We start from the raw sequence: 20,769 nt of genomic DNA on the forward strand, positions 1-20,769 counted from the left end.
ATATATATATATATATATATATATATAGGCTTTACTGTATATCAGTCATGCTATTCTCTAAGATATTGGCATCTGCCATAAAAAAAAAGATAGCAGTTGACAACTAATTATTTTTGTCTTCTTCAGACATTTTGAGCTCCTCAGGAGATCAAGATAGTGTTGTGTGTCCAAATGTGTCTCATCTGGGAATCAATGGCACCAACTCCTTAATGAGGATCATTGTCTGGCTATGCAGTCTATTATCTGGCATGCTAGCAGTAATGTATGCATTCAAGGAAAAGTAGAAAACAGGTCAGAAACAACCAGAACTCTCTGGGGCCATAGTTCATTAATAGTCATAGTCCATGTGAGGGATTTTTCTACAGGTTGCATCAGACAGTATGTTAGCAGGTGGGGTGGTAATCAGGTGCAGAGGACAGGCAATTCTTTGAAATAAATTCCTCAACCTACACTGTTCACTGATTCTTAAGATATTGAGCCCCATTAGCACTCATTAAAAATAATAACATTTCAATAATAATCAAAATAATCATTAATAATCAAATTTTCAAAAACCGGTGAAATATTATTACAATTTAAAACTACTGTTGTCCATTTTAATATATATATAAGTGTGTGTGTGTGTGTGTGTGTGTGTTACATTTTGGTTACATTATAGTTTCTGTCACAACTTTAATATTATAACATCACAAGAAACACACACACAAGCCATCAACCCACCAGATTTTTGAGAAGGGTCTGGCTGCAGCCTCGCACTTGCACTCTCAGACGTGCATTCTCAGACTTGCATTCTCAGACACTTGCGCTTCCGCTAGCGATGTCACTTGCAGGCTTTATTTTTTATTTTTTTCTATTTTTTAATACTTTTTGTTTGAATCTCTCAACATTTTACAACACTAGCCAGGTGGTGAAGACAAGTTAAAATAAACTGAATTACAATGTCACTTGCAATCACCACTTGCACTCTCCGCTACCTACGACGTCACTTGCAATCGACACAAATCGTGCGTGTTGCCAATGCAGACAAGAAGCTGTGGTGGTGATTAAACGATTACAACTAATTTTGTACTAAAACATACGGGGTCCTGCAAGAAAAAGACAAGACCCGCAAATCCGTGGCCACAGAACAGCAGAATAAGAATAGGAATGCAATGCGCAAAGTCTCTCGTTAAGCGTTTTCCTCCTGTAGAAAAACATAAACACTTAACATGGCTTAATGTATTAAGATGCTATTAAAATATCAAATTAAATATACAATTTATTAATATAATGAATAAGTATACAGTACTTTCCTCCCATACCGCAAAACGTACGTGGCATAATGTGGCATAATGGACTAAAAAGGCCAAACTTAATATGCTCCTCTACATTATTAATATACATAACTAATATACAGGCAAGCAGGTGAGCCTAGAATAAATGCAACACGCACAATTTCACATTAAGCGTTTTTCCATATAGAATAAACTGTCTACAGCTCTTTTATATCATTGTCTTTGTCCATTAAGCTACATTAAGTGTTTTATTTATAATGATTTTCTATGGGAGGAATATTTTTAATGTGCAATTTAACGCATTGTGTTCTGGGCTCGTCTGCTTGCCTGTACGGAGGTGATCCTTTTAAAATCACTTAATGCATTTCAAAATGCACGTTCATAATTGCTGTTCTGTATATACTTTGAGTCAACAAGAAGACATATAGGCTACTGAATTGTCTTTATCATAGACCGTTATTATACAGCATTAAGCGTTTTGCTGTATGGGAGAACAAGTGACAGTTTGCGTATTGTGTTCATAGCCATCTGTTTGCCTTGTAGTACATTAAATAATAACTATATATCGAATTTGAGCTTTTTATTGAATTTAATGTATCTTAATACATTACGCCATGTTAAGTGTTTATGTTTTTCTACAAAGAGGAAAACGCTTAACGAGAGACTTTGTGCATTGCGTTCATATTCTGCTGTTCTGTGGCGACGGATTTGCGGATCTTGTCTTTTTCTTGCAGGACCCTGTACGTTGTAGTACAAAATTAGTTGTAATCATTTAATCACCACAGCGTCTTGTCTCCATTGGCAACATGCACGATTTGTGTCGAGAGTGCAAGTGGCGATTGCAAGTGACTTCGTAATTTAGTTTCTTTTTTCTTGTCTTCACCACCTGGCTACTGTTGTAAAATGTTGAGAGATTCAAACAAAAAGTAATCAATAAATAGAACAAAATAAAAAAAAATCAAAGACTGCAAGTGACGTCGCTAGCGGAAGTGCAAGTGTCTGAGAATGCAAGTCTGAGAAAGCATGTCTGAGAGTGCAAGTGCAAGGCTGCAGCTAGACCCTTTTGAGATGTTTTGGTCTGATAATGATGGCATTTAAATAAATGGAGCCAAAAAGAAAGATTTAATAATATTTATAATACATTTTTGACATTAAACTTTGTTTTCCTTATCTAATGATATGCTGACAGACAGACAATAAAAACATATACATTGCAGGAGGTTGTGTAAAACTGTAAATAATACCTACCACTGATCGGAAATAATTAATTGGTAAACATTTTTCATTTCCAGCCTGTTTTTCTCCATGTCTCAAGAATAAAGGTGTTGACATGAATAGAGAAAAGCTATGAATTCATACTCAAACACCCGTTTGTCAGTCTATATCTGTGTCCTCACATTCACAGCTGAACCAAGAAGGCTGCAGACATCCTGAAGTTCTCTAATCCGCTGACTTGGCTGACAGTGTCGCTCTGATTGCCACAGCAATTAGAAGTCTGGTCACAGATTGCCGTCTGCTGGCTGAGACCAGACCAAAAAGAACGGTAGATGAGATACAGATTGTCGGGATTACACACCCAATCACACACCACACCAGTTGAATGTGTGTTTTTTTAATGAACTTTTATTAACTGTATACAGGCAGTAAAAGCAATGATTTACTTTGGATGAGTATTATTCTATTTTATATGTATACATTTTTATGCAAATGCAAGGTTCATTGTGTGTGTGTGTGTGTGTGTGTGTGTATGTGTGTGTCTGTGTCTGTGTCTGTATGTGTATATATACAGTGGGTATAGAAAAGAATAACCCCCCTTTAAAATAATAACATTTTGTTGCTTTGCAGCCTGAAATGAAGATGGACACAGTTTTTGTTTTTTCCAGCTGTATTTACTCAGTGCAACTTATAAAATCCAAGTGAAAGATGTAACACCAACATAAAATAAAAGAATCGCTGAGTTGGAAAAAGGATCACCCCCTTGTGTCAGTATTTTATTGAACCACCTTTTGCTTTAATAACAGCCTGTAGTCTGACGGGATACGTCTCTACTAACTTTGCACATCTAGACTTTGCAAAATTTGCCCGTTGCAGAACTACTCAAGTTCAGTTAAATTTGATGGTAAGCGTTTGTGGACTGCAGTCTTCAAGTCATTCCACAGATTTTCAGGGCTCTGATTAGGCCAAGCAAGGACATTCACATTTTTCTCCTTCAACCACTGTGTGCTCAGTTTTGCTGTGTGCTTTGGGTCATTGTCATGTTGGAAGGTAAACCTTCTTCCCATTGACAACTTTCTGGCAGAAGGCAGCAGACTTTCCTCAAGAATCTGATGGTATTTAGACCAATCAATTTTTCCTTCTATCCTAACAAGTGTTCCAGTCACTGCTGCAGAGAAACAACCCCATAACAGGACATTACTGCCTCCATGCTTTACTGGCGGAATGCTGTTATTTTTATGGTAAGCTGTATTCGATTTCTGCCAGACATATTGTTTGGTGTTGAGGCCAAATAATTAAATTCTAGTCTCATCTGCCTCAGAATCTTCAAGGTGCGTTTTGGCAAAGCTCAGTCATGACTGCATGTGGCCTTTCTTGAGGAGTAGCTTTTTTCTTGCAACCCTCCCATACAAGCCACATTTGTGATACTGTTGTCATATTGCACACAATGACCACTCTTTGTCAGAAATTCCTGCTTCAGAGTTGCTGTAGGCCTCTTGGTCGCCTCTCTGACCAGTTCCCCTTCGGGAACTCGAGCTGCGTCGGAAAACGCTAGGGGAACGCCTTCAGCGATACAAAGCTCTGAATCATATGTGTAATCAGTCGAACGATGGGCAAGACGTCCGCGGCGGGTGACGTCATGACCAGGAAGCTTTAAAAGCACGTGAGGTGCAGCCGGCGCTAGCTTTCTGTCATTCAACGAAGCTCTCTGTGTGTGTCGGTCACGATTTATGTTCTGTGAGTCTTATTTATTGTTGTCTGTCCAAAAAAGTGCACAAGCATTCAGAATATAAGCTCCAGCAGAGAAAGAAACATGTCTAAGAAGACAAAAAAGGGCGAAAGCAGATCGGCTCGTGGGGTTCGCAGCTGGATCTGGTGGAGGGAATGGAGACGGGCGAGTCCCTATCTTCTTCCTCACCTGCCAGATCCGCTGCCCGCTCCCTGGGATCGGAAGCCCGTTCTGCAGCTACTTCCCCCCGGAGAGCGGGCTCGGCCCTTCTCCTATCTTCCTCCGAGGAGGTTGATGTGGAGAGCGTCGAAGATTCGCCCCCTCAATACCCACAATATGAGGAGCTAATGGAGGCAGTTACTCGTGCGGTTGCCAAGCTGAACATCGAGTGGTCCGCAGAGAAACAGACTGAACCGCAGAAAAGCAAACTCGATGAACGCTTTCTGCGGGCCAGATCGCTACCTCCGCGGCGGAGCCTGCCGTTTTTTCCCGATCTCCACACCGAGGTGTCGAGATCGTGGAAGAAACCATTCTCGGCCCGCTTATTCGTCCCTGTGCTTTTATAGCCTCCTGGTCATTACGTCACCCGCTGTGACGTCTCGCCCATCTATTGGTCTGATTACACACGAAATTCAGAGCCCGTCACGCTGAACGGCGTTCCCCTAGCGTTTCTCGACGCAGCGTCTCGTTCCCTCGAGGAACTAGGGTTACATACATAACCTGAGGCAATCTGCGGCTATTGAACCGCTCAGTTATGTGTCTGAAGTTCAAAATGCTCACTGTCAAACAGGTCGTGTCTCAGATCAGGTCCGAGGACTGGTTCGTCACGATAGATCTAAAAGATGCTTATTTTCATGTCTCCATCCTTCCCAGTCACAGGAAGTTCCTGAGGTTCGCTTTCAGGGGCAAAGATTACCAATATCGGGTCCTTCCCTTCGGCCTAGCACTCTCACCCCATACTTTCATGAAGTTTTCTCCTCTGCGGCTCCAGGGTGTCCGCATACTCAATTACATCGACGATTGGTTGATTTTAGCTCAATCAGAGCAGACGGCGGTTTGGCATCGAGATGTCGTTCTCGCTCATATGGGAAAGTTGGGGTTAAGACTAAATGCCAAGAAAAGTGTGCTGTCTCCATTACAGAGGACCACTTATCTGGGCATGGTGTGGGATTCGACCACGATGCAGGCACGTTTATCTCCTGCTCGGATCGAGACGATCCTCACGGCAGTCGAGGGAGTCAGAGAAGGCAGGTCACTCACTGTCAAGCAGTTTCAGAAGCTGCTGGGTCTGATGGCATCTCGCTGAGGGCAGTGCATATTCCTGGGCATCTCAATATGAGGGCAGACATCCTGTCGAGGCAGGGGCCGAGGCCCGGGGAATGGATGCTTCACCCCGAGGGGGTGAAGCAGATATGGAGAGTTTTTGGCCAGGCTCAGGTGGACTTGTTTGCGACTCAGACAACAATCGCAATGTCCCCTCTGGTTCTCTCTGACTCATCCAGCGCCACTGGGCGGAGGGTATGATCTTTCACCCCCGCCCAGAGTTGTGGAAGCTGTGGGTGTGGCCCCTGAGGGGGCACAACTCATAGCATCTGGTCTCTCAACCGAGGTTGTTGAGACCATCCTCCAATCTAGAGCTCCCTCAACGAGGAAACTGTACACCCTGAAGTGGAGGCTCTTCACTTCATGGTGCGGAGACCGCCTGCTTGACCCAGTTAACTTCCCGATTGGTACAGTTCTGGAGTTCTTGCAGGCCCGTTTCTCCGCGGGGTTAACCCACTCCTCCCTGAAGGTCTACGTGGCGGCTATAGCGGCCTACCACGCCCCTCTTGGTGGTCACTCGGTGAGCAAGGACCCTCTGGTTACACGTTTCCTTCGCGGTGTGATGAGGCTAAGGCCTCAGGTACGATCTCGTGTCCCTCCTTGGGACCTCGCTGTGGTGTTAGAAGCTCTCCGTAGGCCTCCCTTTGAGCCTATCGAGGAGATATCGGATTGTCTTCTCACATTAAAGACTGTGTTTCTCTTAGCTGTATCTTCTCTAAAGAGAGTTGGGGATCTGCAGGCCCTTTCTGTGGCTCCTTCCTATCTCGACTTTGCGCCCGGTCTGGCCAAAGCTTTTTTATACCCTCGGGCGGGGTATGTCCCTAAGGTCGTATGTATGTAACGTATGTACGTATGTAACCATGGTTCCCCGAGGGAACGAGACGCTGCGTCGCAAGGCCATACTTCCGGCAACCCTACTAGAGCTTGCTTCACTCCTAAGAACCTAGCGCCGGCTGCACCTCACATGCTTTTAAAGCTTCCTGGTCATGACGTCACCTGCCGCAGACGTCTCGCCCATCGTTCGACTGATTACACATATGATTCAGAGCTTGGTATCGCTGAAGGCGTTCCCCTAGCGTTTTCCGACGCAGCGTCTCGTTCCCTCGGGGGAACCATGGTTACATACGTAACCTGGGACGTTTCCTCCTGGCTCTTTCATCCAGTTTGGAGCGACATCCTGATCCAGGGAGGATCTGTATTGTATCAAATGCCTCCCACTTCTTAATAATAGACTTCACTGTGCTTCTAGGTTCTAGATTCTAGGTATTGATAAAGCCTTTGAAATTGCTTTGTATCCATCTCCTGACTTGTGCCCGTTCACAACTTTATCCCGGAGATCTTTTGACAGTGCCTTCCCACCCATAGTTGATTGTTTGCTTCAGCTGCACAGTCAAGGACTGAAATGCTCCAGGAAAGCTCTGTTCATGCTGAGCTAATCAAAATGACCACAGCTGATCACAGTTGAAAGTCAAATGGCTTTGTGTGCCATTGAGAAGGTGATTAGCTACAAGGTGATTAGCTATTAGTTTACAAGTAATTTTTAGGAGGGGTGATCCTATTTCCAACTCAGTCATTCTGTTTTTTTTTTGTTTGTTTGTTTGTTTTTCTGACATGTTGGTGTTATATTTTTCACTTGGATGTTATAAGATGCACTGAGTAAATACAGCTGGATAAAACAGAAAACTGAGTCCATCTTCATTTCTGGCTGCAAAGCAACAAAATGGGATTATTTTAAAGGGGGGTGCTTCTTTTCTATACCCACTGTACATACACACACACACACACACACATACATGCATACATACATACATACATACATAATACACACACACACACACATATACATGCATACATACATACATACATAATATACACACACACACACACACATATATATGTATATATATATATATATATATATATATATATATATATATATATATGTGTGTGTGTGTGTGTCATTTTAGTGTGTTAATTTAATTAACTAGTCAGGTAAAAAAATTACGCAATTAAAATATTTTAACACAATTAACACACTCTCCCCAAACCTACGTCATCTTACATTTCATACAGTTGACTGTTAACAAACATGATGCAGGGCAACAACTCAATGCGTGATGTAGCCTATAAAATGCAGTTATATGCCCTTAAATTAAACATTACATTAAACCAGGGTTTCCCAAACTGGCCTTAATGTAAGAACTGCAGTGGGTTTGTGAGTTGATAAAAAGCTAATAATTAAATAGAACATTGCATATTAATATTGAACTGTAAACATGCAATTGTGTTATTAAATTATAGAAATATTAACTTCCTCAGAGATATTTCAAGAAAATATTTCATGTCAAAGTGGTTTGACTGGCAAAAATAGTTGGGAATTGTTTCATACATGGTCTGATTGCTTGAGCGGTACTTCACACCCACCAGCAGCAAGAGTGAATCCACGTTTTAAACGAACTGGGTAAACCGATGATTCAATGGCCCATTCAAAAAGAGAGCCATTTACTTAATACCTGAATGAATCAGCAGTTTGAACGAATGGAATTAATGACTCAATGACTTACTCATAATGACGTTTAATGCCATCTACTGGCAGTTTATTATTAAGAATAGTATTTCATAATAAAAAAAGTGATAGTAGAATAAAAATTCTGTCATAATTTGCTCACCCTCATGTTGTTTCAAACCTGTGTCACTTACTTTCTTTTATGGATCATAAAAGAAAATAATGAAGAACGTTGGTCACCAGAAGAAACAAAGAAGAATGTCGGTAACAAAGCTGATTTTTTTCCCTCATAACATTCCTCATAAAAAAATAAACTATGAAATGAAAAGTTGAAATTAGAACATACAAAGTCATAATTATAATTTCAAATTTATATCTCATGAGATTTAAGCGAGATTAAAATAATGAGATTAAGACTTTATCTTGTAATTATGACTTGGTATGTCATTTCCAACTTCTCATAATTACGACTATTGAGTATCTAATTATTTTTGACTTTTTACAGTATCATTAATGATTTACCAAAGCATGATTTTTTTTCTTATGTGGCAAAACTGGGCTTCCATACAAATAGCAGTAAAATAGAGCAAAAGTTTCAGCAAAGTTTAGATTTCAACCCTAAACTCTAATGAAATGCTGAATCTAAGCCAAAAAAAATAAAAATAAATCTATGTCAATGTGAGATTATCAAACTTGAACCAAATAACAAATGTAACAAAGTCTGCACATTGAGCTGTTTGGGCTGAATTCATTCCAGAAGTGTAATATTTTCTTTAAAGGTTCAGAACAAGCCGTAACCAGAATGTCTGAGGAATATCACCACAGGGACGCCTTGCAAGCACTGTTAAAAAGATGTTCACATTTTAACTTTCACATTTTTATTGAAAACCACACAATGAAAAGATGGTGCTTCAGCTTCAACCATCAAAACTCTCTAGGAGTAAAACAAAAACTCCAGTAACTGGAGTCGAGTCCAAGCACTGTTGATGTCCTGAAGGCTAGAGCAAAACACACTCTCACACTCCATGCCTCCTGCAAAAGTGAGCCACAGATCTGTCACAACATAGACCTGCAGAGACATTACCCTTTTGTCATAGCGGTTCAAGAACAGCTCTGTGTTCCAGCTGGCATTTGAGCTGCCAAGTATTACAAGCGGAAGCTCTGCTTCAGCAGGACACATCTACATTCACCCGAGATTTGGCTGAGACGCTTCGTGACAGCTCTCCTTTGCTCGCCCCCTTGACACAACCCCATCCTTCCTCTGGTTCAGAAGAGCACAAGTCTTGACTGCTAAGTCACTGTCTCTCTCTCACAGCCTGTTTTCCAGGTTTCCCTTTCATATTTAGTCCTTCTCCCTTATAGTAAATTCATGTCCATCCTGGTCTCAAGGTCTTAACTCTTTCTCCCACTGCTACATTTTGTATCTTTGACCTCTGGTAAACCTCCTGGGTGATGCAGACAGACACAGAAGATTTGGTATATAGAACCAGACTAACAATCTTTGAAATAGTAACCATGGTCTGCAATGTGCTTCTCCAGAGATCTTGTACAGCATTTATGTTCCTTGAAGCTGCCTTCTTTACTAAAACTTCTTATATGAAGTTCAACATGGTCTATTGTGGGCAATTCAGCAGGACATAAAGGCTGTAAGTCACAATCCACAATGAAATACTAGAAAGAAAAATTTGAACAGGAAATAGGTTAGGTTTAGTTTAGAAGACGCAGTTTGAGCTACAAATATTGACAGTTAAATTAAAAAGTGAGTCACAAATATAGAAATATTCTGCAGCTGTGTTGCTTCTTTTCTCAGCATGAGGCCGAGTTGTGAAACTCTTTTCCAAAGCTTCAGCGATAACCTGCTGGCTTCTGAGAAAATGTTGATGGAGGATAGTGGAGCTTCAGCCCTCTCTAGTGGTGTTTTAGTGAAATTATCAAAGATGATCTGGCCAGTATCTCCAATGATGACAATAGACTACTTAGTAGCATGCTCTTCTGGACCCTAATTCTGCTGCTAGTAGAAAATATATTTTACCAAAGAATCAGAACAAAAAATATTTAAGACAATTAAGGTATTTTCTCTCTCTCACTGTTGTTGCATTATTTTCATGACAATGAAGTACACATTAATGAAATGCAAATAAATAAATCACTACAATATATTTAATTCATTATAGTAGGTTATGCTAACCTAATTAATTAATTAATTAACTTACAGTTTTATTCAGCAAGGGGATATGAAATAAATAAAAAATTACAGTAAAGACTTTTACATTGTTACAAAATATTTGTTTCAATTATTATTATTTTTATTTCTATTCATCAAAGAATCCTGAAAAAAATGTATCCTCAATGTATTGCATAAAAAAAAACATTAAATAGTACAACTGTTTTCAAAATAATAATACGTGTTACTTGAACATATTAGAATGATTTATGAAGGACCATGTTGTCATCCATCTACAAAAAAAAGTGATTTAAAATGTATTACATTTTAAAATATCATTTATTTATTTTATTTTAGGCAAATAAATGTAACTTTAGTGAGCATGGGAGCCCTTTTTCAAAACCAAAAACAAATCTTACTGATCCCCATATTTTAAATGGTAATGCATGTAATAATCTTTTTAACAACTTTCTGTATTCGAGAAATGAAAATATAAAGACAACCACCCTTGAAAATAATGTAAATTAGAACATCACAGGAATTGACAGTAAATAAATAGATTTATTAAAATGCCTGAAAACATTACAGTAATGAGAAATTGTGGTTAGAAAATGTACTTAATTATCATAAATAAATAAATGTATTGATGTTAAATGCAGCCTGTTAAGATTTCTGTAAAGGAGTGGAAATGACTGTCAGGTTTACAGTCAGTGAGGGCATAGGATACAGGGTCATACAGCTTTTATAATTCCATGTTTTATGTATGTCAGTGAGAAATATGCATTAGGGGCACTTGCTAACAATGTTTATACCTGGGTCATAAAAAAGGAATGACAAATCGTGCTCAGTATTCAAAATGTCAGAAGTTTAATGTAAAATATTTCACATTATAGGTCTTGAGACTACCCTATGGCCTGGCAAAGAACCTGCACAATGATTTCAATTTAAATCCAACTGTGGGCAGATTTGGGCAGGAAGGAGGTGGGAGGAGATCAGGCCAAGCTTGTTTGGAAAAACATAGAAACATGCCAAGTCAGTGGGGACTGTCGGATGCATGTTCTGCATAAGCGGTAATGTGTTATAGGCAAACACAAACTCGCAGTGCTGTATATCTGCATGCAAACTCTCACAGATGGGTAAAGCGTAGACAAGCTGACAGCTTGAGGCATTATATTTGAAAACAAACTCCTTTTGACAACATGGAGGTGAAAGTTGTATCCAATTACTCTCGAAGAGCATCGCAGAAGCAACATGACAAATATTTGTGCATATTCTCCCACATACACACCAGCCTGAAGGAGGAAATAGTGTTTCAGCCCACTGCACTCTCAGCTACTTTGTCCTCGTGTCCATTGTGAGCCTTTGAAATAGATACAAAAATCAGGTCTTCTTCCTGCTCCCATCTTTTCCCTCTATCTGTGTGGATATCTGCACTTATTCATTTCCAGCTTTATGATACTGAATGTTCTGAAAACATGTGACACATAAAACTTTCCTCCACCCTTTGGAGGAATGTTGTTTTTAGCTTTTAGTCTGGTTTCTAAATATACCACTAGCTAATAAACATTTTCAGATTGACTGCTTTTTGTTCTGAAGTTTTTAGTTTTGATTTTACTCCCTCTGCTTTTGCGGGGGTTTTATTTATTTTTGTAACACCATAGCTATTTTTATGTATGACAGTATAACGAAAGAATAACCAACTTTATTCCGGATACACCATAAATGTGGCATGTCAAATATCCAATAAAAAAAATATTGAAAATGTAGTCTAGCTTTATGAAAATTTAGTTAACACAGCAATACCACTAGAGGATGATGACTCTACATTTCTATACTAGAACAATGTTATTTCATGCAAAGCACGTCTCTTATTGTAGTGAGCAAAGACACACACACCCACATACACACCTATAGATACACACACACACACACCTATAAATAAACAAAAAATTGCAGTCCTATGAACTTCTTTGAAGTTTGTTTAGTTTTAAAGCAGTCTGAGTAACTTTATTAAATGCTCCCCATGTTACACAAAACTAATTACAATAGCAAATCCCCTACTGTAGAGTTGAAGCATAAATAATGATGTTTCATTCATCGTCATCATCATTCAGTTTAACACTTTCATTTGGTTTCATTTGACAAACTCAGGTGAGTGTAGTCATAGATCTGGCACAGCCTTCCAGCAAAATCAAGTCTGTCTAGATTGTCAAACGAAGGCAGAGCTTTTCCTTTTGATTCCAGTGCGGTACAAACAGCTCAGACTGAACCTCTCCGACACCTAAAAAGGTAAGGGACACATAGGATTTATATATTCTCAAACTAAAAGGGAAGTTGTATTTATTTATTTATTTTTTATAAATCATTGTCATTATGATACGGATCAAGACTCGCTTAATTTAGTACAGCGCATACATGTAGATTCATTGTTTTAAAAAAAATCTGATGTTGATTTGTTTATTTGTATTAGTAAGTGCTAACGTGTATACTTTAACTTAAACTACTGTAAGTTCAACTTAAGCACATGTTGTGCTTTACATGCACATATCTGTAAATGTAAATGACAATACTACTGGCTAGGGAGTTTCCTGTAATAAGATTATGCGTCAAGAGAACAAGAAGATATTCAAACTATGAGAACTATTTTATTGTCTAAACAACTCGATACTGTTTTGAACACAATGCTGTTGCAAAATTAATCCATGGTAAATCTATTCACTATTGTGAATACTGCAAGCAGATCTATAATGACGATTGATGACAATTAAAGAGAAGTACAATTAAATACATAAAAGGTACAAATTTCTTGCTTTACTTTGAAAACGCAGCTTATAGGCCGCTGTAAAATAATCTAAACAGAAAATGAAACCTCGCTAAAATAAGCCCTTAATGCTACTTTTAGAAACTTTTTATTTAGCAATTTCTTGACATGTCATCCTTGACATATGCTTCCATAAAAATCTTTTTTTTTTTTTTTTAAAGAAAGTCTGTCTCTCTCTCGAGCTTTCTACCTCTCTCGCTTTCTAAAAAAAAAAGAAGATTTATTGTGAAACCAAGTGAAGAAGAAACCAAAAGATGTTTAGCAGGGGAATTCTGCTAGCAGAGAATAGTTATAGCTCATAAACTTATTATAAATTGATAACATTAAAGTATTAGATACATATATAATACATAACTTTTTAACAGTGTGCAAAAAAGTCATATCACATAAAAGAGACTCACTGAATTAATTATAGTATTTAGCCATTTTGAAATTACTGGCATTGGCCAATAACTTCTTTGAAGTTTGTTTAGTTTTAAAGCAGTCTGAGTAACTTTATTAAATGCTCCCCATGTTACACAAAACTAATTACAATAGCAAATCCCCTACTGTAGAGTTGAAGCATAAATAATGATGTTTCATTCATCGTCATCATCATTCAGTTTAACACTTTCATTTGGTTTCATTTGACAAACTCAGGTGAGTGTAGTCATAGATCTGGCACAGCCTTCCAGCAAAATCAAAAGATGTTTAGCAGGGGAATTCTGCTAGCAGAGAATAGTTATAGCTCATAAACTTATTATAAATTGATAACATTAAAGTATTAGATACATATATAATACATAACTTTTTAACAGTGTGCAAAAAAGTCATATCACATAAAAGAGACTCACTGAATTAATTATAGTATTTAGCCATTTTGAAATTACTGGCATTGGCCAATTAAAAAAAAAAAAGTTTGTTAATGTTTTGAAAATAATGTAAGACAAGTATTTATTTAATTTAGGCAACTTTACCATTATCAAATTTGCTGTCATTAAATGATTGCCGGCATTAAATCATACAAACCTGGTCTAAGATTAGGCATGCACCAATATTACAATATATTAATATTGAATATTGAATAAATTATTTGTAAAACATAAAAAATTTCAATCAGTTACAAGACACAAGTGTATTAAAGCAACACATTATAATGTACATTATAAAAAAATAATATCTATTTTGATATTTGATAAAGATTACATTTAACAGTTTTATTAAATTATTATTCTTTATAAAGATTACCTGTGATTGAGCATTGGTTATCATGATGGCAAAGGTAATAGAACTTACAAAAACCACGTACAATTCAATTTCAAAGAATACAAATATAAACGTGTTAACCAATATGATTACTGTGGATTCCTGTGTCCCAAACTGCCATTGAACTAATTTATATATTCATGTTTATTTTATTTTTTAATTATATCTATTTTGATATTTGATAAAGATTACATTTAACAGTTTTATTAAATCATTATTCTTTATAAAGATTACCTGTGATTGAGCATTGGTTATCATGATGGCAAAGGTAATAGAACTTACAAAAACCACGTACAATTCAATTTCAAAGAATACAAATATAAACGTGTTAACCAATATGATTACTGTGGATTCCTGTGTCCCAAACTGCCATTGAACTAATTTATATATTCATGTTTATTTTATTTTTTAACAGGATTAACATCCTGGTATGAGTAAGACAACTGTTTGTGGTGGCAGACATGAACTGGTTGTCCCTACAAGTCCTGCTTGGCGGGGTCAGCCAGTACTCCACCGTGTTTGGTCGTGTCTGGCTATCTGTGGTGTTTGTCTTTCGAATCCTGGTGTTTGTGGTGGCTATTCAGCAGGTGTGGAGTGATGAGCAGAAAGATTTCATCTGCAACACCGCCCAGCCGGGTTGTACTAATGTCTGCTATGACAATTTTTTCCCCATCTCCCACATCCGTCTATGGGCTCTCCAGATCATTTTTGTCACTTGCCCGTCTCTCATGGTTGTGGCTCATGTAAAGTATCGTGAAATGAAGGATGAGAAGTACATCAATGTCCACAAGGGTGAACACCTGTATGTCAACCCAGGGAAGAAGCGTGGAGGGCTATGGTACACCTACATACTCAGCCTGGTGTTCAAAGCTGGCTTTGATGCAGGCTTCCTCTATATTTTGTACTTCATTTATCATTTCGACATGCCAAGAGTTGTCAAATGCACAGAGGAACCTTGTCCAAATAAAGTTGACTGCTACATCTCCCGTCCTACAGAGAAGAAAATCTTCACCTTCTTTATGGTGGTCACTTCTTCACTGTGCATCTTCATGTGTATCTGTGAGATATTATATCTGATTACCAAGAAAATTCGCAAATACCTGCTCAAACAGCATGAACACAACACCATCACACAGCGTAATTACAAAAGGGTGGATCCAACGGCCTCATCCAACCAGAATCTCAGTAACTTTGAAAAAGCAAAGGCCACACCAGGGGAGAAGGATTCAGAACCGGCATAATTATCGTCTTAACTGACTGTGGAACAAGCAAGCATTATAAACAGTAGTAAGACACACTGTACCTTGCTAATAATATAGATAATCCAATCATGCCAATACACCAAAGGAATATTGCATTTAAAATATTTTAAGGAATTTTTATGGTGACAATAACATAGGACTAATTCTGAATGTCATATTTTCTTATATGTAATCATTTAAATGAAAAATAAGGTAATTAGGGTGGTATTCTTGAGTCTCATCCACTAAAGGAGCACACTGCCCCCTAATGTACAGAAAACAGACCCACTTCAGAGAACAACATGGTGGGGAGGAGACCATAGTAAGCATCCTGTTCCTGGCCTAATACAGTAAATGAATAAGTGTCCACACTTACTAAAGTCTGAGATCGTCCACAAAACATTGATCAACGGCTACAGGACACTCAGAGACTCTTGAAAGCTGGACTGCCCAATAACCTTGGGAAGTCTTTACATTTTGCACATCAATACTTTTATGATTTGCTTAAAACTAATTTAATATTTCATGTACATGCACTGTGTAGTAATAATGTTTACAGAAATCATGTTTTCAAGTATCCCATTGCAAACACATCCTTTATTGTGTTTGTCCTTGTTTATTTTGCACATACTGTACTTCAAAGTAAAGCACTACCAAATTCTATGTAATACTAAATAAAGCATAAATGAGCACACCATATCTGAACATAAATATATATTTCTATTTCTAAATTATCACTATTACAATTCATGGGAATATGGCAAAATGTAAATGTATTAAACATACAATAAAAACCTCAATATCAATATCTGCAAAATAAGTAAATTGTCCAATTTTGCCTAAATAAAGTGCTGCAGAAATGAGTATACCCCTGATTAAATTAAAACGTGTAAAATTATGTAGTATGTCCTCTATAACAAAAGTTTACTGTTCTTACCCTTTTTGGTACCAAGTGCACAAATTCTTAACAAATTGTCACATTTTTCCAGTTTAACTACTGAAGGATGACCTCTTTGAGTGCCCTGATCTTTAATGGTGTTGCTTAACTTGTCTTTACAAAATCCCCCAGAGGTGCATGAGAGTGTCGGGTGCAATACTTGTCCAGTGCAGTCATTGTATCACTATTTAAGAACTTTACTGGACCTCACTCTGGGGACCAGGCACTTCTCACTGTACTGTCTCCCCCTTGTGACACTATTTTGAATGCTATTAGATTCAAAATGATTAACTTGGTCTCATGAGACCAGATTATGGATTTCATTTTGTTAATATGGGCTTTGGAAAGGCTACATTAATTTCTTGTGCTTTGGCTACAGTAGGACTTTCCTGTGTTGACAACAACCAGGCATTTTAGTGCTGCAAGTTGCATATACTGTGCGAGATGAAACAGTCACATCCATAGCATTTGCCAGCTCTGGGACACATTTTCCAGCTCTTTTCTTAGCAAAAATCAAAATCACCCATCACAAAATGAAAGTGAAGGCTTGATTATTTAAAATTCTGTATATTGTGTGGGAGGTATAACTTAATATTGATATGCTTTTTGATAAATTATATAAAAAAAAAATAAAAAAAAATAAAAAAAATGTAAAAAAAAATATATATAATATTTTATATGTGTGACAATAAAGAATGAATAACCAACTTCATTCCAGATGCAACCTAAATGTGGCATGTCAAATTTCCAAAACAAAATATTGAAAATGTTATCCTATAGTATTTTATGTGAATTTAGTTATTGCAGCAATATACAATGATGTATCTACTGCTTCTATAGAAGAACAATGTTATTTCGTGCAAAGAAGCACTCCGTAAGGAGTGAAAATATCATACACACAGACCTATAAATAAAATAATTCCAATCCTGCAAATTTCTTTGAAGTTGTTTAGTTTTAAACAAAAGTCCCCACAGGTGAGTGCAAGCAGAAATTATGATGTTTTGTTAGTTTAACATTTTCATTTGATTTAATCTGACAAACTCTGTCACAGCCTGCAACTAATCAAGTATGTCTAGATAGTCAAACAAAGGCATAGCTATTTATTTTTATTCCAGTCAAGTACAAAGCCTCATACCTCTTAGAAACCAAAGGTAAGGACATACATGACATAACTCTGCTCAAACAATACAGGGTGTTTTTAAATAACTGCCACTATGATATGGATCAAGACTCACATCAGTTAGTAGAGAAACAAAAAATCATAGAAAAAAAAACTGATGTTGCCTTGATTTTTTATTTATTTTTTGTATTAGTAAGAGCTAACTTAAAAGGGTCATATGATGCGATTTCAATTTTTCCTTTCACTTTGGAGTGTTACAAGCTCTTGGTGCATAAAGAAGATCTGTAAAGTTGCAAAGACTAAAGTCTCAAATCCAAAGAGATATTCTTTATAAAAGTCCAGAGTCAGCCACTCCTACCTAAAACGGCTCATTCTAAGACGCCCCCACATATCTACATCACGATGTGGGAAGATTTGCATAACGCCACCCACATCTTCACGCAAAGAAAGAAGGTGTAACTTTTATTCTCGCTGTAGTATTGTTGTTGCCGCCGCCATGTCGTGAAGGCACTGTGTGTTTTGTTGTGAAAGCGAAACTACTTTGTTTGGCCTTCCAAAAGAGGACGATATCGCTTCGCCATGCCTGGAGCTGATCCGTGCTGGTCGTTGAGGAAATACTTCAACTTCGCGCTGTCACCGTGGACGAAGCGGAGTCCAGCCCGGGGTTTTATTTGACATGTGGTTGCCGCAGGCATCACAATATGGTAAGGGACGTAACATTTCCGTCACATGCTTGAGGAATTTGGCCAATCATAACGCACTGGATAGCTGGCCAATCAGAGCACACCTCGCTTTTTCAGACCGATGAGCTTTGTAAAAATACACAAAATAATGTTCTTTTTAGCAACATCATATGACCCCTTTAAACTTTGAGTTCAGACAGGCATATCTGCTACATTTTAATGGCTCTGGATTTTTTTTGTAAAATGGAAATTCATCGAGAACGAGGTATACAAGCTATGTAAACTGTTTCAATGCCTAATTTTATTTGATTAGTAGGCTAATTATAATAGTGGCTTGACAGTGTTGTAAACACAATGCTGTTGTAAACTAACAAGACACTTTCAATGGTAATTGTACGTGTGAATGCTAAACACAGACTTATGACAAATAATTAACTTTAAGTTTGCTACTGATATTGGGCAGAAAGTATCAGAAAATGAAAGCCTCAGCATCTCAATGCTGCTTTTATAAAGTAACTGTATTCATGCCATGAAAAAAAAATACAATTAAAAAAGAAAAAGTAAAAAAGACAACCGCTTTAACGATAGTTATATTTAGGTGCCTTACAAAGAAAAGCTACAACAGTGTTGCCTATGCCTAAAGGCCATTCTGCTCCTGAACACAATAAGCAACGTAGTGAAACTGAAGAAACCAAAAGGAAATTTACCTACCTACCTATAAATAACCAAAAATAATGTATTAAATGCATCTACTGTACTAGTATATAATGTTTAAACAGTATGAAAAAAAGAAAAGAAAAGAAACATTGCAGAAAAAAAATGTCACTGAATGGATTGGTGACTGATTTATTGACAACTAAGGCTGATCAATCATCCAGTTTTTTAGTAATTTTGAAATGACTTGCATCAGCCAAAGTGATCAATGTCAAAATCAATTAATGTGACATAAGTACATGTGAAAATAAATAAATAAATAAATAAATTAAATAAATATTTGTGAATGTTAAAGGGGTCATATGATGCGATTTCAAGTTTTCCTTTCTCTTTGGAGTGTTACAAGCTCTTGGTGCATAAAGAAGATCTGTAAAGTTGCGTGGTTGCGTGGTTTCAGGAACAGCAGTAGTGTTGATGCAAGCCATGTCAGGGAGATGCTGTGTGTTTCAGTGCGAAAGCAAAAGCACTTTATTTGGCCTTCCGGAAGTACTGTAGATGCAATTAAGAATCATTGGTTAAGATTTATTTACAACAGAACAGCACAACCCAGATGTTTGAATTTGTGCAACGCATTTTATGGACGACAGTTTTTTGAACCTAGAAGAGTACAAGGCTGGCTGTGCACAAAGGCTATTTCTAAAAAAAAAAAGAAAAAAAAGGGTCAATTCCGACATTGCTAGGGCATTCTGGAGCTTCTGAATCAGCGTCTGTATCTTTAAAATAGCATCATATGACCCCTTTAAGTAAATATCGGGTAAAATAAGCATTCATCCATCAAACCAAATTGTATCAACTTTTTTTGCTAAATTGCATTTTGTTTACATCTGCGTGTGACCGCATGACAATTAGGTCATCTTGGTTATAAATTAGAGATTCACCGATATTACAATTCTGCCTGATAGCAATAGGCCAATTCACGTTTTTTGGCCAATAACTTATAAATAGTAAAGAATAAAATTGTATACAATGTTGTTTAAATACTAAAACACTTAAATAATAAAAAATTAAATCAGTCATTTTAAATGCTAAAGATAATGTATGGCATCACGAAAATTACAATGTATAGTATGAAAAATTAATATGCTTCCTAAAATTTGCTAAAGTTTACATTTAGAGGTGTTATTAAATTAGTGTTTTTGAAGATTATCTATAAGTGAACAGTAGATTGATGGCAAAGTTCATCTAAATTTTAAAAAAGAGGAAATAATCATATACAATCAAATACCCAATATTGACAGACATCAATGAATAATAATAATAATAATAATAATAATAATAAATCTCCAATATCATCCAATAACAGATATGGTACTGATATAAATGCTCTATGGTTTTTTTTTGGCAAGACTAGTATCTTGGTATAAAAAAAGGTGTAGTATGATGAACGGCAATAATTCATCTGTGACACCACCCAGATAGGCCGTACAATTAGTGTTTTTGAAGATTATCTATAAGTGAACAGTAGATTGATGGCAAAGTTCATCTAAATTTTAAAAAAGAGGAAATAATCATATACAATCAAATACCCAATATTGACAGACATCAATGAATAATAATAATAATAATAATAATAATAATAAATCTCCAATATCATCCAATAACAGATATGGTACTGATATAAATGCTCTATGTTTTTTTTTTGGCAAGACTAGTATCTTGGTATAAAAAAAGGTGTAGTATGATGAACGGCAATAATTCATCTGTGACACCACCCAGATAGGCCGTACTAATGTCTGCTACGATCAATTTTTCCCCATCTCCCACATCTGTCTATGGGCTCTCCAGATCATTTTTGT

The 20,769-nt window shown here is 37.1% G+C and overlaps 1 protein-coding gene across 1 annotated transcript; it reads left to right on the forward strand.

Moving 5' to 3' along the window:
- Positions 1-12,236: 12,236 nt before the first annotated feature.
- LOC107555946 (gap junction beta-3 protein-like) lies at positions 12,237-16,275 on the forward strand. Its single transcript, XM_016238907.1, has 2 exons — positions 12,237-12,500; positions 14,693-16,275. The coding sequence occupies exon 2, from the start codon at positions 14,739-14,741 to the stop codon at positions 15,516-15,518; it is 780 nt and encodes a 259-aa protein (XP_016094393.1). The 5' UTR covers positions 12,237-12,500; positions 14,693-14,738; the 3' UTR covers positions 15,519-16,275.
- Positions 16,276-20,769: the final 4,494 nt, after the last annotated feature.

This window comes from Sinocyclocheilus grahami, unplaced genomic scaffold, assembly GCF_001515645.1.
Source record: "Sinocyclocheilus grahami isolate Dianchi unplaced genomic scaffold, SAMN03320097.WGS_v1.1 scaffold550.1, whole genome shotgun sequence".
NCBI lineage: Eukaryota > Metazoa > Chordata > Actinopteri > Cypriniformes > Cyprinidae > Sinocyclocheilus > Sinocyclocheilus grahami.